Below are 16,440 nucleotides of genomic sequence, written 5' to 3' on the forward strand. Positions count from 1 at the left end.
TAAGTATTTTGAGAGCGAAGGGAGATCGACTCGATTACGTTATTTGCAGTGCTTCATTGTCGCGTTTTGCTTACCGTGACTCTCTGATTGGTGGGATTTCTGCACAGCATCATGGGTAATGTAGTTTTTCACCAAGAATTCCACTATCAAACATGATTATTTTAAAACTTAGCAGGCTGATGGCTTCAAAAGAAGCAAATACCATCAATTAACAGCCTCGTAGCTCTGAGCTGTCTTTTAAAGGTTTATAAGTTATCTTTAATAATCCGTTCTTCTATGGAGAAAAGTATTGGAGTTTTTACTTCTGGAACCTGACTGTTGCACTCTTACTTTTTTTTTTAGATTTTCATTACTGTAATATAGTTATATAAGATAATATATTTTATTTATTTATTTATTTGTATTACATTAAAAAGAACGTGACACTTTTGCATTGCATAAATGAGAATAATGCCACAATACATGCAAATAGTTCTAAAAAAAAGATTTTTTATGAATTAAATATGGTGTCGTTCTCTCTCTGTATAGTAAAGTATTTATCGCTGATCTACTACTTCCATCTGAAGATTATTTATCATTTATAAATGTATAAATCGAAAGGACAGAGACTTTTTGAGTTTTTGTCATGTTTTATTAATTCTGTTATAAAAGAGATAAAATTCTGTATTAATGTGTGCATTAATGTTTAACATTCAAGTATTTATTGGTTCATGGTGAATAATTTCTGTAAAATGTTTATATAGGTTAGTGTGTATCCTGTTGCATAAAAGTTGCATAAAAGCAATATATTCTGATTTCTTGTTTGAATCCGTCAAACACAATATGCTGTTCATTCTTTCTCAATATCTGGCCTTTATCAACAGAATGAAATAACAGTCTGTGCCATTTCATACCGACCTCCTGCATGACGACAGCTCTTGCACTACTTCAGGCTAATAGTCATTCATATTAAATGGAAATTTCATTTTTCATGCATGTTGCATTTCGGTGTCAGCGCTCGAGACATTATTCAGATATTAACCATGCAAAGTGTTGGAGTATGCCGTGTACTGATCCAGAACTCACGCTGAGCTCCTCATTCAGCCCATAATGATCATCTCTGTGGAGGTAAAGTTCAAATCTCATTCACAATCAAGTCACTTTACCAAAGTCATTCAAGCCTATGACATTTAGATATGGATAAATCTTCCAAACTACTGAAAATAGTCCTTTTAAAATGATTCATTTCATTCTAAAGTTAGTTTCTTTTATATATCTGTTGATTAAATTTTCTTTTTTGAAAGAAATTAATACTTTAATTCAGCAAGGATGCATTAAATTGATCAATTGTGACAATAACAGCATTCATAATGTTACAAATATTTCTGTTTCAAATAAATTCTGTTTAATTTATTGAAAGAATCCTTAAAAAAATAAATGCATCAGTTTCCACAGAAATCTGAACTGTTTTCAACATTGATAATAATCATAAATGTTTCTTGAGCATCAAATCATCATATTATACTGGTTTCTGAAGGATCATGTGACACTGAAGACTGGAGTAATGATGCTGAAAATTCAGCTTTGATCACAGGAATAAATTACACTTTACTGTATATTCACATAGAAAACAGTTACTTTGAGTTGTAATAATAATTACTGTTTTTGCTTATCAAATAAACACAGTCTTGGTGAGCAGAAGAGACTTCTTTCAGAAACATTTGACAAACTTTTGAACACTAGTGATTTTTAAAAACCGTTTGCAGCATGTTTATGACTTTTGCTTATGGCCTTTTATAGAGAATTACATCTAAAATGTATTTTTTTCATATTCTTCCTTATTATGGCACCTTTGGTTACCAGAAATGTGTGACGCTGTGGCCTTTCTGTCTTTTGTCATGTTGTATTACATTAGCACTGCAGTTGTTGCGTTGACCTACAAATGGTTTTCAATTACGTTTTCATGTCAAAAGGTGTTTTGCTGGATGGAGAGAGGAGAATACAACAATATGAGCAGGAATTGACAGTATTTTATGCTCAACAATAGTAGAAATCAGGTCAGGATGAGACGAACACAAATACGCTTAAGTAACCAGCAGTCAACGCTTTTAAAATATTGATTACATTCAGTATAAAGTATAATACTTCAGCAAATATTCCCACAAGGCTAGTAAAACATGATATTTTTTTAATTTGCAGGGGACAATATTTCAGTCCACGAGTAACTTTATATGTTTTAACAAAAACTAGCTTGGGACTGTTATTTAATAGCCTTATCTTGTGATACTGTTTATTCATCAGCGTTAGTGAAGTTCTGACAGTGTGTGTGTGTGTGTGTGTGTGTGTGTGTGTGTGTGTGTGTGTGTGTGTGTGTGTGTGTGTGTGTGTGTGTGTGTGTGTGTGTGTGTGTGTGTGTGTGTGTGTGTGTGTGTGTGTGTGTGTGTGTGTGTGTGTGTGTGTGTGTGTGTGTGTGTGTGTGTGTGTGTGTGTGTGTGTGTGTGTGTGTGTGTCGCGGCTTAAAGGAGTAGTTCACATCAGAATTAAAATTTCCTGATAATTTACTCTCCTCCACGTCATCCAAGATGTTCATGTCTTTTTTTTATTCATTTGAAAAGAATTTGAGGTTTTTGAGGAAAACACTCCAGGATTTTCTCCATATAGTGACTTCAATGGAGTCCAACGGGTCGAAGGTCCAAATGTGAGTTTCAAAGTCTCGACACGATCCAGCCGAGGAATAAGTGTCTGATCTAGACAAACCAGCGCACATTTATAAAGAAAATAAACATTTATATAATTTTAAACCTCATCTTGCACTAGCTCTGTGATGCGCCACATATTATATAATCACATTGGAAAGGTCACGTGTCACCAGACCCAGTGTTTACAAAGAAAAATAACCCCTCCACATCTGAATTTCGTGTGGCGCATTCGCACGGGATAAGCGAAGCCTGTGATTTTACTCGAATTACTGATTTATCTCCCGGATATGATGTCAATAGGCGATTGCTTGGAAATGTCTTGTCGTTATTATAGGTCTAGCTGTATGATATATTATAAACAGAAAAATGTGCCTCATCGCATTCTGCTATACATGTCATTCATATCCTTTTTGTTTTTGCTCTTCTGATGGTTTTCAGCTTTCTCTTTCTGCAAATTGTATAGTTGTATGGTGTATAGCGATATGACCCAGCACCCAAAATACTATCAGAACACTCGAGCCTCCATTCTTCACGAAAACTGGACAAAAAAGCGCCCAGGAAACAAAAACCTTGAAAAAATTATAAACAACCCCGCCAAATCTCAGAGATGCCGATTCGCACGGGACTGATATTATCACCTCGGTGTTCGGTGAAATATGGCGGGTCATTTGTGGGAGAATTTTCACTTTACAAATCACAGACATGGCCGATTCGCACGGGATTAAGATCACAGACAACCTCCGCAATTATTACAAATGACTAGATGGTCACCAGGTAATATTTATCCTGTGCGAATAGGGCTTAAGTCAAACGCCAATTACAAAAAAAAAAAGGTCAAACAACGATGTCGGAAGATTTTGAAGTTGGAGGAGAAAATGAGATTGAGTTTTAAACACTACTCTACATTTATGAACCGGAACATGCGTTGACCTTTCAGCGTGAAGTCGTGGATGTGCAGGACGAACATTTGTGGTTAAAAGTATATAAATGTTTATTTTCTTTATAAATGTGCGCTGGTTTGTCTAGATCAGACTCTTATTCCTCGGCTGGATCGTGTCGAGACTTTGAAGCTGCACTGAAACTATATAATTTGGACCTTCGACCCGTTGATATATGGAGAAAATCCTAGAAAATTTTCCTGAAAAATTGTATTTCTTTTTCGACTGATGAAAGAAAGACGTGAACATCTTGGATGACGTGGAGGAGAGTAAATAATCTGGAAATTTTAATTCTGAAGTGAACTTATCTTTTAATGGCCATGAGAAAATGTGGACCCATGACCAAACCGGTTAGGAATCTCTGTCTCAGCCTGTCGTGTCTTGCCTTAAGTGAATATGTTGTGTGTTTGTGTCTTTATATGTGTGCACTAGGAACGCCAGTCCTGTAGGGGTGGTCCTGACCGCAGTGGTGGGCGTTTCCTACAGAGTAGCTATTGCATGTGAAGGGTAAGTGTGTTATCAGAATCAGGGGTTTACGCCACACATTTTCAACTAAAAACTGACAACTTTTTTTTAATGTGTTCATTTACACGATAACGGCATTTTTGAAACTTTTGGTTTCAATGTGAACGTTTTTGAAAACTATGCCATTATTGTCTCCATGTAAACTACTAAAATTTGAATTTGTGAAAACGGTGACTTGATGCGCATGTGTGTTACGTGTTCGGTCTATTCATACTTTGCACGTGACGTCACAAGTACCGGCTGGCGGGCAAGAACGTCGTTCTATAGCAACGAAACCCAGTAAACTAATCAAGGATCTTGCCAGGACGTCGCCAGTTTTAATATACAAAAGTTGGTGTTTTGAGGTGTAAACGACATGCCAGATAGTTGTTGTGCGATTGGATGCACTATTATTCAGCATAATCGGGTTAAGAACGTGCATGTAAACGCGCTCATTCCCCGAAAGTGAAAGTAGAAACGGACTGAGCTTTCAGCATCTGTCGCTGCATTAACGCCGCGTTCTCTCAGAGACGACGATGGATATAACGGTATAGCGACGACTATCATAATTTACTGGCTTAATATTTCTCTTGTGGACCTACATTAACTTTTTAAACAAGTTTTTGAAGCTGCTTTTGATTTTCACAGATGGCAGAGTTGTGCTGTTCGTGAACCAAAGACTGTTTTTAGGCCTATATCATTTTAGTGATATTATTCATATTTAGTAATTGTATTGTTTTTAGTGTTATTAGGGTCATTAAACGTTTTGTTAATGTGCTATGCTATGGAAACAAAATAGCCTCACTATATAATTGATTGTAGTATTGGCCATTTTGTGAGCGTTTGTTGCCCGCCTGGTAGGCTATCCATAGCAGTCACGTGACTGCAAAGTATGAATAGACATGTAGCGTTTCTCTACAAAGTCGCCATCTATATACAGCATTTTTAGTCGTTTTTTCGAGGATCGGTGTTAACAGGGATCATTTTGACAACGTTGTTAATATGCGAAAAACACAACTTTTCAGTTTGTAGTACATCACTGTCGTGTAAACGCTCCCTCCGTTTTCACTCATAATCCATTTACTGTGTCATAAAATGCTCAGATTGACCTTAAAGCTCAACTGAACTCGACCTTTATTTATAGAGCACAACCCGAGTTAAACCAAAGTGCTTTACAGTACACATAATATACTTTTGGTTTATAAAACCAATAAATACCCTGTTTACAGCTGGTATTAAGATGCGTTTTGGTCGATCGGATCAGAAGTAAAAGAGAGACACATTCTCGTTTACACCTGGTGTTTTAATCCGTCTCTTTTGTCCACTTTCAACCACTTCTGTCCTCATTTCTACGAGGGCAGGGTCTATTGGCTGCTAAATATATGTTTTTTTCAGATATTTATAAGCTTGCACAATTTGCATATGAACGCAAACAGAGAATACAGCCGAACGCAGTGAGTGTGTGTTAGGCCTCGTTTACACTGCAGGTCTTGATGCCCAATTCTGATTTGTTGCTTTTTTTTTTGACCGTCCATTTACATGTTCTTTCAATTGTAACCCATATTCATGTTCACACTTGCCATACTATCTGAAACATCGCGCATGCTTAAATTCTTTCACAGATGGACGAACGCAAAATATGCTTGATGCTAGCTCTGCGACGGTGTTGTGCCTGAACGCGTTCATTCAACGATAGTTCATGAACTCGTTCATATTTTGGGAGAGCGTGAACTGAACTGTACTGTATTACTGCCTGATGAACGTTACTGTGAACTCGTTCATTCTGCTGTCTGTGAACGGCAGCTCTCTCAGTTTATCTTCGTTCAATTAAGTGCCAGATTTCTATAGAGCGAAAACCCGGATAAAACAAACCGTAAACAGGTCTTAATATGTAGCGGAAAAACACCCCCCAACACCAGCCACCAGTGTCGCACCGCCGCATGCGTCATCAACACAAGAAGCAGCAAGAGGCGTCGTATGATCATTTAAACGAGTTTAATTACAAGGTCGGTGAGGATGGGAAAAATCGTACATTTCTGTGCAAACTTTGCCTTCCGATAAAATAAGTGCTGTCTGTGGTTCTATGGGCCGTGGCAATACTTTTGAAAAATATTAGCTCGCAGCAACATATGGAAAAAAATAACTATGAACTAGCCTAGTAAAAAAAAAATTCAAGTATGAACTATGAACTGAAGTAGTTCATTTAAAAATTTGTGAACTGAACTTTGAACTACCGTAAAACTTCAAATAATAGCCCGGCCTTTCATTTTCCCAAATCGTCGAACTGCACCGGCTTGTATTTGAGACAGGCGTCTATATGAGACAGGCCTTTATAATTTAGTGTTGAGATGTTCTTCATTGAGATGTTGTTCCTAGAGTCTCTAATCTCTAAAAATCTCCAAATGCTCCACGTGAAACTGCGGTCTTCCGACCTTTTACTATCGTGTCAATTGATTTTTGATTAATATGCGCGAGAGAGAGAGAGCAAGACAGCGCTCGTGTTGTTTGAAGACGTGAGAGTGCGCGCGCGCGGCCGGGACTCTCTCTCTCTCTCTCTCTCTCTCTCTCTCTCTCTCTCTCTCTCTCTCTCAGTCTGTCTCTCGCTCTCTCTCTCTCTCCCTCTCTCTCTCTCTCTCTCTCTCTCTCTCTCTCTGTCTCTCTCTCTCTCTCTCTCTCTGTCTCTCTCTCTCTCTCTCTCTCTCTCTCTCGCTCTCTCTGTCTCTCTGTCTCTGTCTCTCTGTCTCTCTCTCTCTCTCTCTCTCTCTGTCTCTCTCTCTCTCTCTCTCTGTCTCTCTCTCTCTGTCTCTCTGTCTCTCTCTCTCTCTCTCTCTCTCTGTCTCTCTCTCTCTCTCTCTCTCTCTCTCTCTCGCTCTCTCACTGTCTCTCTCTCTGTCTCTCTCTCTCTCTCTCTCTCTCTCTCTGACTCTCTCTCTCTCTCTCTCTCTCTGTCTCTCTCTCTCTCTCTCTCTCTCTGTCTCTCTCTCTCGCTCTCTCTGTCTCTCTCTCTCTGTCTCTCTGTCTCTCTCTCTCTCTCTCTCTCTCTGTCTCTCTCTCTCTCTCTCTCTCTCTCTCTCTCGCTCTCTCACTGTCTCTCTCTCTGTCTCTCTCTCTCTCTCTCTCTCTCTCTCTGACTCTCTCTCTCTCTCTCTCTCTCTGTCTCTCTCTCTCTCTCTCTCTCTCACTGTCTCTCTCTCTGTCTCTCTCTCTCTCTCTCTCTCTGTCTCTCTCTCTCTCTCTGTCTCTCTCTCTCTCTCTCTCTCTGTCTCTCTCTCTCTCTCTCTCTGTCTCTCTCTCTCTCTCTCTCTCTGTCTCTCTCTCTCTCTCTCTCTCTCTCTCTCTCTCTCTCTCTCACTGTCTCTCTCTCTGTCTCTCTCTCTCTCTCTCTCTGACTCTCTCTCTCTCTCTCTCTCTCTCTCTCTCTGTCTCTCTCTCTCTCTCTCTCTCACTGTCTCTCTCTCTCTCTCTCTGTCTCTCTCTCTCTCTCTCTCTCACTCTCTCTCTCTCTCTCTCTCTCTGTCTCTCTCTCTCTCTGTCTCTCTCTCTCTCTCTCTCTCTCTGTCTCTCTCTCTCTCTCTCTCTCTGTCTCTCTCTCTCTCTCTCTCTCTCTCTCTGTCTCTCTCTCGCTCTCTCTCTGTCTCTCTCTCTCTCTCTCTCTCTCTCTCTCTCCCTGCTCGTTTGCGCCCTGTCAAGCGCAGCAGTCATTATATTCTACACCACTCACCGATCAAAAAAGGCAAATTTGCTTTGGCGGCCGCCAAAAAGAAGATTTTAGAAGATTAAATACAACCCGAAACTAAAAAACAGACCCGGCCTCTATTTGAGACCGGCCTTTATTTACCCAAACCTGTCGCCACACCAGGCGTGTAAAGGAGACAGGCGTCTATTTGGGACTCGGCTATTATTTGAAGTTTTACGGTAGTTCATGTAGAAAGTGAACTTTCCCAACACTGCTCTGCGATATATGGGAAGTTCGCTAAACATCACGAAAAGGGCCATCATTGCTGCCTAATTTTATTTCTCGTGCCATTCATACGCCAAAAATAGTTTTTGCAAGCATGATACGCACCGTAAACCCCTTGGGTAGGAATAGGGGTGTGGAGTGCGTACGTATTACGTATCATGCACGCGAACACGGCGTATCATATGCACGCAAACACTATTAAATGGCACGAGAAATAAAATTAGTGCTATAGATACGCACTTTCATGAGATCGTGGCGGGCTTTAACGAGGAGCAGTGTGTCCGAAATTTTAGTATGAGCAAGCCAACCTTTGATATGCTGTGTCAACGTGTTTTTATTTTTATTTTTTAGGTTTATTTAACAGGGACATTGCATATTAATAATACATAAATTAATGTATAGTGTGCCAGAATTAGCCAAAAGGCTATTTTACATCTGCTGTCACTGGACAGATCTTAATATGTCACACCTAAGAAAAATAAAAAGATTAAAATAATACATACAGGTTAATATGACCTAAACCAACATATAAAATAAAACAATTGGTCAATATCAACAACAACACCAACACACACACACACAAGCCAAAAATGTCAGTCCATATAACTAACACTTTTTGTTAATGTTGTTTGTCCACATCATTCCTCTCCTACGACGACACGTTTCGTCAGGCCAGATTGACAGTCGCATTGGCACATATCTGATTTAAATCTGATTAATTTCCACATATGAACGAGGCCTGAAACCGATCTCGAAATATCCGAATGCATGCATTTTTTTCCTGTTTACACGGTCATAGAACACATCCGATCTGTGTCACAAATGAGCAAAACATCATAATTGGGTCACATTTCACTGACAGTGTAAACCAGGCCTTAGAAATCAGGAATGGTGCTTATGTTTTTCATCTTCAAACCAAACTTTCTCTAGCCGACAACGTTTAAATCCCGTCTGGCCAGCGCGTATCCCATAATGTTTAAGCATGGGTCAGTAGGAGGAGAGTAGGCAGTGTTTGGTGGCTGTTTGAACTCATTCGACCGGTACAATATTACATTAAACATTTAGTGGGGGTGGAATAAAATGCATGTTATTGACACACATACATACTCTTGTTTCTTTTTTTACTTCTGAGACACAAAAAACATCAGTTCTGAGTCTGAGACGCTCTAGGATTGATCCAAGTAAAGGTCAGCACACACTCCAATAAAAGGTCAAGCAGAAAACCTGCCAACTTTTCTCCATAGCGACAGGAGTAAATGTGGGAATATACTCACACATACACTGTATAGTCTCTATGGTGATTGTGGCCGTGAGAGAACTGAACTTTTAATAGCACTAAAACAAAAACAACAACATCATCTTAGCAGTCTGGCCGATGATGATGGAGCTGGAGGATCTGTCTCAGTTACACACAACTCTGTCTCAGTCTCACACACACACACACACACACACATATATATATATATATATATACAGTCAAACCAAAATTTCTAGCATGCAATGACAATCTTCAATTGTAATCTGTAGTTTGCTCGCTCTTCATTGACATCACATATCATGACCATAAAATATGTTTTTATTTCCTCAATCTATTCCCAGTGCACATCCAGTCTGAAATCGGTTAGTTTCGGGTCCATTAGTTTCATGTTTCAACTCTGTCTCTCACATAAACACACAGCGCACACATCACTTTAAAACAGAACGTGAAAGAAAAACAATGTAGTGACAGTCTGGACTGTTCAGTTGCACACACACACACACACACACACACACAGACACAGACACACACACACACACACACACACATTTTGAGGAGAGCAAAATAAAGTGTGACATATTATACCCACAAATTCTTCTTCATACAGTAAAATTTATAAAACTTTTGGACCAAAAATGATTGGGACACTTTGAGCTGATCATGTTTTGCTGAAGTGTTTTTTCTTTAATTGCTAATGCAGCTTTTTACAGCACAGACTGAACAACATGAAGCATTGCTTGGTAATCGGTTGAGCTAAACTGGTATTATCTAATTGTGTAGTTAAATTTAACAGCTGACAGATATTCAACATAATTCATGTGTGAGAGTCTAACAGAAGTGAAATATCAACTGATCTGATAACTTCCTGTCATATAGCAAATAAACTCTGATAATGTGAGAAATGTTGAAAGTGTCTGAATACATTTTGGTTTGACTGTATATATTAGGAGTATAATACGCTGAGTTTAGATTCATTTTTGTGACACGCTCTGAAAAATTAATTTAAAGAAACCGTGCCGGCAGAAAGCATGTTTGTTTTCTTTATTTTACAAAAGCACAATGATTTGTTATATAAAAATACACCCTTTACAGTTTTGAATGATGTCTTACTCTTATCTATATGACCATGAATGACGGAGTATTTTAGGTTGTTTCCGCTGTTATAATGACACAAAAAATTATTCGCTATTGTGCCGATTGTGTCTCACTAAAGTCCAGTTATGAAATATGTGAGCTCTGTGATTTCTTGAAAAAGCGTAATATTAAACTTTGTGTCCGCCATCGTTACCGCATGTTAATGAACTGTCATGTTTGTGACTTCTGTGCTCCGCTAATATATATAATGAATAGACCATAAAACTGCCCGTATGTTTTCTGAAGGTCAAACACCTCATTTCACTGACAATTAGTTGTGTCATCATTGACTAAGACTTGCAGACCTTATATCTGACCTATTTATGGAAAGTGTCTCTTACACACACACACACACACACACACACACAGACACACACACACAGGGTGTCAGGCACAGGCTGGTACGCTATAGCACTTCTTAAGATTTACAATCTGTGTGTGTGTGTGTGTGTGTGTGTGTGTGTGTGTGTGTGTGTGTGTGTGTGTGTGTGTGTGTGTGTGTGTGTGTGTGTGTGTGTGTGTGTGTGATGTTTGCAGACCATTCACTGAGGAGATCTATCGGCAGAGGAGCCAGCGCTGCAAGCACAAATAAAGATGAAGCGTGTGTGTAAAGATGATAAAGATTATGGATGGAGACGGATGGATTCACAGCACAGAGATCTTCACTTCTACTGCAATGTTTAACATTTTATTTCAAACGGAAGACAACCCGTGAATGCAATGACAATCTTCAATTGTAATCCCTAGTTTGCTCGCTCTTCATTGACATCACATATTATAACCATAAAATATGTTTTTATTTCCTCAATCTATTCCCAGTGCACATCCAGTCTGAAATCGGCTGGTTTCGGGTCCATTCGTTTCATGTTCAGAGATTGAATGTACTTTGATCTGCACGTTCTTCTTTCCAAAGGTAAAATAAATGCAAGCTTCCTGTTTTATCTTTCAGTATGTACACACACTTCTTCCTCTTCCTTCTTCCTCAGATGACACTGATCATATTCCCAAACGTTTTTTTGTCAGCCAAACTTACAAAACTTATCATTTAAATATTTCAATCATTCTTAGTTCTTTGATGTCAGATAATGGTCACATGACATGCAAGTAAATAGCTAATAAAGTAAATAAAAGATATGTAATGTTTTATTCTGGGTGTTTCATACTGATTTTGTAGCTGGACTTTAAAGTGGACTCGAACCTCTTCTATTGATGATAGTGACTCAGTCCACATTACATTCACACTGGTGTTGCAATACTAATATTTATGTCTTAAATTCTAAACTTTTTAATGTTCAAACTCAAATGCATTTGAGTACTGTATTTACTGTATATACTGTAAACCGAGCCGCTCTTAGATCATATTACGATTATCGTGCACCCCAATTATTTATTTAAATTTTACATCCAGTATAATTAATTATTAGCTTTTGAACAAATTCTTCCACACATTGTTGCATTGAATGCATCAGGACACTGAAAACAGATTAACAATTTATTATAACTATAACTAATTATAATATATTTTAAGACCAGTGTTGGAGAAAATCCATTTTAAAAGCAATGCATAGCAATATTTCATTACTCCCTAAAAAATTTGTTACTTTTTATGGGAAGTAATGCGTTACTTTTTCTCATCTTTGCTGGGCTTGATTGTTTTTTAATAACAAAAATATATGTATATATGTTTGGCAAATGTAAAGGCTCTTTCACGCCAAAAGTGAAATGAATAAGCCTCATGCTGAAGGAAATGTATATTTATGCCCGTACAGTAGAGGGCGCCGCTCAAACAAATAATAAAGTGATATTAAATACATAAAGGCCTGGTTTCACAGACCAGGATTAGGCCTTAGTTCAATTAGGACATTTAAGTAGCTTTTATAAATGTGGCTTTAAAAACATCACTGATGTGCATCTGGAGACAAAACTATGACACTGACATATGTTAAGATATATAAGCCTTGTCTGTGAAACCGGGGGCAAGTATATTTGTGTTATTTAACATTAAAAAAAGTGGTTTTCACTGTTTTTATTTATTTTGAGGAATACTGAATCTGCTTTTGTGCAAGTGATATGAGTAAATGCATGTTCACATTTAGCTTAAATCTAGTCAATCAATACATGGGGAAACAAAGTAACTTGGGTTACTTGTTTGAAAAGGTTACATTGTTTGAATGTTGTACATTTAAAAATGAATGTGTTACTTTAGTAGTTACTGAAAGTAATCTGATTATGTAACGTGCGGTACTTGTAATGCATTACTCACAACACTGGTTAAAGGGATAGTTGACCTAAAAATGAACATTTGCTGTTAATATACTCGCCTCGGGCCATCCGAGATGTAGATGTCTTTCTTTTTCCTCTGTACAACAGTAAAGATGATTTAAGCTGAAACTAGTCCTTGGTGATTCATATAATGTGGCTTGAGTCAAAAAAACATATACAGGGGTTACATTAAGGTCTTATGAAGTGAATCGATCGGTCTGTGCAAGAAACTGAACATTATTAACAACATTATTACCTGTAATCCACAACCTTTCTGTTGCATAATTCAAAAAGTCAGTCAATGGCAGGGAAAGGTTTAAGACTATTAAATCTCAAACGCTTGACCCATATAGGTCTATAAAAACAATGTATATGGAGTTTCCATGTTTATGCTGATACTACGAATGCATTTATAAACATTTACACAGAAATTCATTCTGCCTGTGTTGCAAGAATTGTTTCATGTAGTTTACAGCTTTTTGGCAGTGAAATGTAGTTAAAGCCTCTACTAACACTTTGTAAATACATGTCGAGTCATTCGAGTATGAGTACTGTCTACTTAATATCTGTTAACTCATCATTTTGATGTCATTCTGCTGATATAAGTAACTTTGCAACTACAGTCAAACCAAAATTTGTTTAGAAAATGGCATTAAAATCTGACAAGAACTCAGTTGATATTTCACTTCTGTTTGACTCTCACACATGAATTATGTTGAATATCTGTCAGCTGTTAAATTTAACTACATAATTAGATAATACCAGTTTAGCTCAACCGATCACCAAGCAATGCTTCATGTTGTTCAGTCTGTGCTGTAAAAAGGTGCATTGGTTATTAAAGAAAAAACACTTCAGCAAAACATGATCAGCTCAAAGTGTCCCAATCATTTTTGGTCACAAATCTTTATAAATTTCACTATATGAATAATTGTTGGGTATAATTTGTCACAGTTCATTTATTTTGCTCTCCTCACTTACATAAATGATCTATAGTGTCCTGGGTAGGGTTGCACCAGCCGTTCGTAAGTTCTTTCTTAAATTGGAACGTAAAGTCCACACTAGTAACTACTAGCTAGTTTGTAACTAATGGCGCTTTTCCACTACACAGTACCAGCTCGGCTCGGCTCGGCTCGACTCGACTCGCCTTTGTTTGGTTTTCCACTGTGTAAAAGTTGTACCTGTACCTGCTTTCGGGTACTTTTTTTCGTACCACCTCCGGCGAGGTTCTAAGCGAGCTAAGGCGATACTAAAATGTGACGTGAAAACAATGCCGACTGCTGATTGGTCAGAGATAATCGTCACTATTCACTGCGTCATCATTGCACGCGCCAGATGGAGTATCCAGAATAACCCCGCCTTTTTTAAATAGTTTAGCCAGAGATAGTTACTAAACTTACTACTATTATTATGGCAACTCTGTACTATATTCCGCAGCACCATTTGTTCGTAAGGCAGAACGTAGCTAGTAGGTCGTAAGCTCTCCGTAAAGTAATGCGTAGTCGCATATTATGACGTTTAGCCTCGATGAACCAGTAGCAGCCTTCAGAAGTTGTGTTGAATTGCCGTGAATTTCAGTTTATCCTTCATTCTAACAACTTTTACCTCAGGTTACTAACGGTAAAAATAAGTTTCCATTAAATACGATACTTGAAGTGTTTTTATATGTAAATAACATTCAGAAACTGTATTTGAAATGAAATATGCATCAATGAATAAATATTGATACAAAAAAACATAAGATATTAGTACGTTTATGGATTATGACTGATATTTGACATGCACAACATGGACTGATGCACACAGCGGCGCTGTTTAGGACGGGTTGGTGTTAAAGAGCCGCTAACAAAGTTATCTTTTCACATAATGTTCTCTCTCTTAAAATGTAAGCGAGTGTAAATGTCAGCATTATCATATATGTCTAAAGAATTGAAGTCTGTCAAGGTAAAAGAAGAGCTTATTGATGCAGTTTAGTCGTCTGATATTTTATTCCAACCGTTACTCCTGATCGGAGGCTGCCGTAAATATTTAGTTGGAACGTAGAGTTACGTTTAAACTAAGTTTAATGGTGCAACGTAAAAATATTTAGTAGTTCGTAAGTTGTAACTTAGTTCCCATTTACGTCAAAACTAGGCTAAGTTGTAACTTACGCACAGCTGGTGCAACCGGCCCCTGCACACACTAGTAAAAAAAATATATAAAAAATTATATATGGTGTCTGAATAATTTTTGGCTTGACTGTAGATGCAACGTTACTTATATTCAGCAGAATGACATGAAAATGAAGCAGTGTAAGACATTGAGTTTTTATTATAATAAAGTGCAACCTCAGGGGCCAAAAGTGTAACATGTAAACCAGTCAACCTTTGACCCTTTGACCAGGCCGACGGTCTGCTGTTACATAAGAGCCGTCTCTAAAAGATTTTGGGGTCTCTTTAGCCGTAAAGGATCCCATTAGCCGTCTGGTATTTGATGTCGTCAGCATGATAACAAAACCGAATCAATCGTCTTCAGTCTCTCAGACGTCATATCTCTGCTTGACAATCTCTCTAAGAAAATATTACACATGCTAATGTTACAAAATACAGACTCCGGATCACACTGTGTTTTCAAAACAAAGTAATCAATCCATGTATCTGTGCACTGTGCCAAAGATTCATTTTCCGAATTTCTTGTTATATACAATGGAGAATAAAAAGAGATCAGTATCCATTTGCATGCAATAATATTTAGTGTTGTTGCGAAGGGGTTTCCAGCTCTCACCGTTTGTTTTCGGTTCTTTTCATAACCCGGATTGGCTTGAGGAATAGAAATACATCCAATCTTCTTTAATTTATGCCGTAATAACTTTTCTCTTCCTCTGTTCCAGTGCCTTTGCGTTCATGCACACTATAATATCCGATGTCTGAGGCCTCATGAGTGTGTGTAGATACATCAGAGTTTCCTGCGCTGCTTAATCTCTCTAAAAACAATCATATTTTACCCGAGTTGTGAACTTTTAGTCATTGTGAAGAGTTAAAATGGCCAGACGCTGTTAAATAAAACCCAAAACCACGTACTTTTGCATTATCTTCACACAAAAACAAAGCTATAGTGCAGATTCATGCAGAAATTAGCCAGTTTTAAAATGAATCTGCTGTTTGAATGTGTAGTTTGAATCATTTTAATGAGAATTATTATGTAATAACCTTAATTCACATCTGACTCTTGATTACTTGTTCTATTGTACACTTGTGAAAAACGACTAGCATACTTTAAAAAGAGTACTTATTATGTAATATAAGGCTACTTTAAAACTTAAGTGTGAACTAAATGTAATGGTTTCAGATGCTCAATTGCGTATTTTAAAATGAAATGAAAAGGTGTTATAGTTTAAATGCAATTAGTTGAACTTTAGAGTGCTTTTTGACTCACTTAAATACAGTAATTTCATAATTACTTCTATTGTCTTTGAAATGAGATTAAAGTGCTGAATGCGCTGATGAGTTTTACGGTAAACTAAAACATACTTTAATGTCATTTCTGTTGTAACTCGTATGTCATGTTTTTAAATGTTGCAATTTAGTACATTTAAAACAAAACAAGTATGATCAAAATCAGTGTGCGTCTTTAAAGCATTATTGAACAATGATTTAATATGTAAAGTTAAACTTAATTTGAGCAGTTGTGAAAGTCTGCACACATAAGAGGCCTTTTATTTATTAAAAA

General features: G+C 37.6%; 1 protein-coding gene across 3 annotated transcripts in view; it reads left to right on the forward strand.

Moving 5' to 3' along the window:
- The window catches only part of pemt (phosphatidylethanolamine N-methyltransferase), an 88,599-nt gene extending 75,735 nt beyond the window's left edge, over positions 1–12,864 (forward strand). For 2 of the 3 annotated variants that reach the window (XM_077246118.1, XM_077246127.1), the window contains exons 7-8: positions 4,049–4,123; positions 11,011–12,864. In XM_077246118.1, the coding sequence (XP_077102233.1) occupies positions 4,049–4,123; positions 11,011–11,065 (130 nt within the window). In that variant the 3' untranslated portion in view covers positions 11,066–12,864. The remainder of the gene's footprint in view (positions 1–4,048; positions 4,124–11,010) is intronic. The other variant, XM_077246136.1, reaches the window with a different exon arrangement.
- The last annotated feature ends 3,576 nt before the right edge of the window (positions 12,865–16,440 follow it).

Source organism: Siphateles boraxobius, unplaced genomic scaffold (genome assembly GCF_051911475.1).
Source record: "Siphateles boraxobius isolate OS27281-9 unplaced genomic scaffold, OSU_SipBor_1 103, whole genome shotgun sequence".
Taxonomy (NCBI): Eukaryota; Metazoa; Chordata; class Actinopteri; order Cypriniformes; family Leuciscidae; genus Siphateles; species Siphateles boraxobius.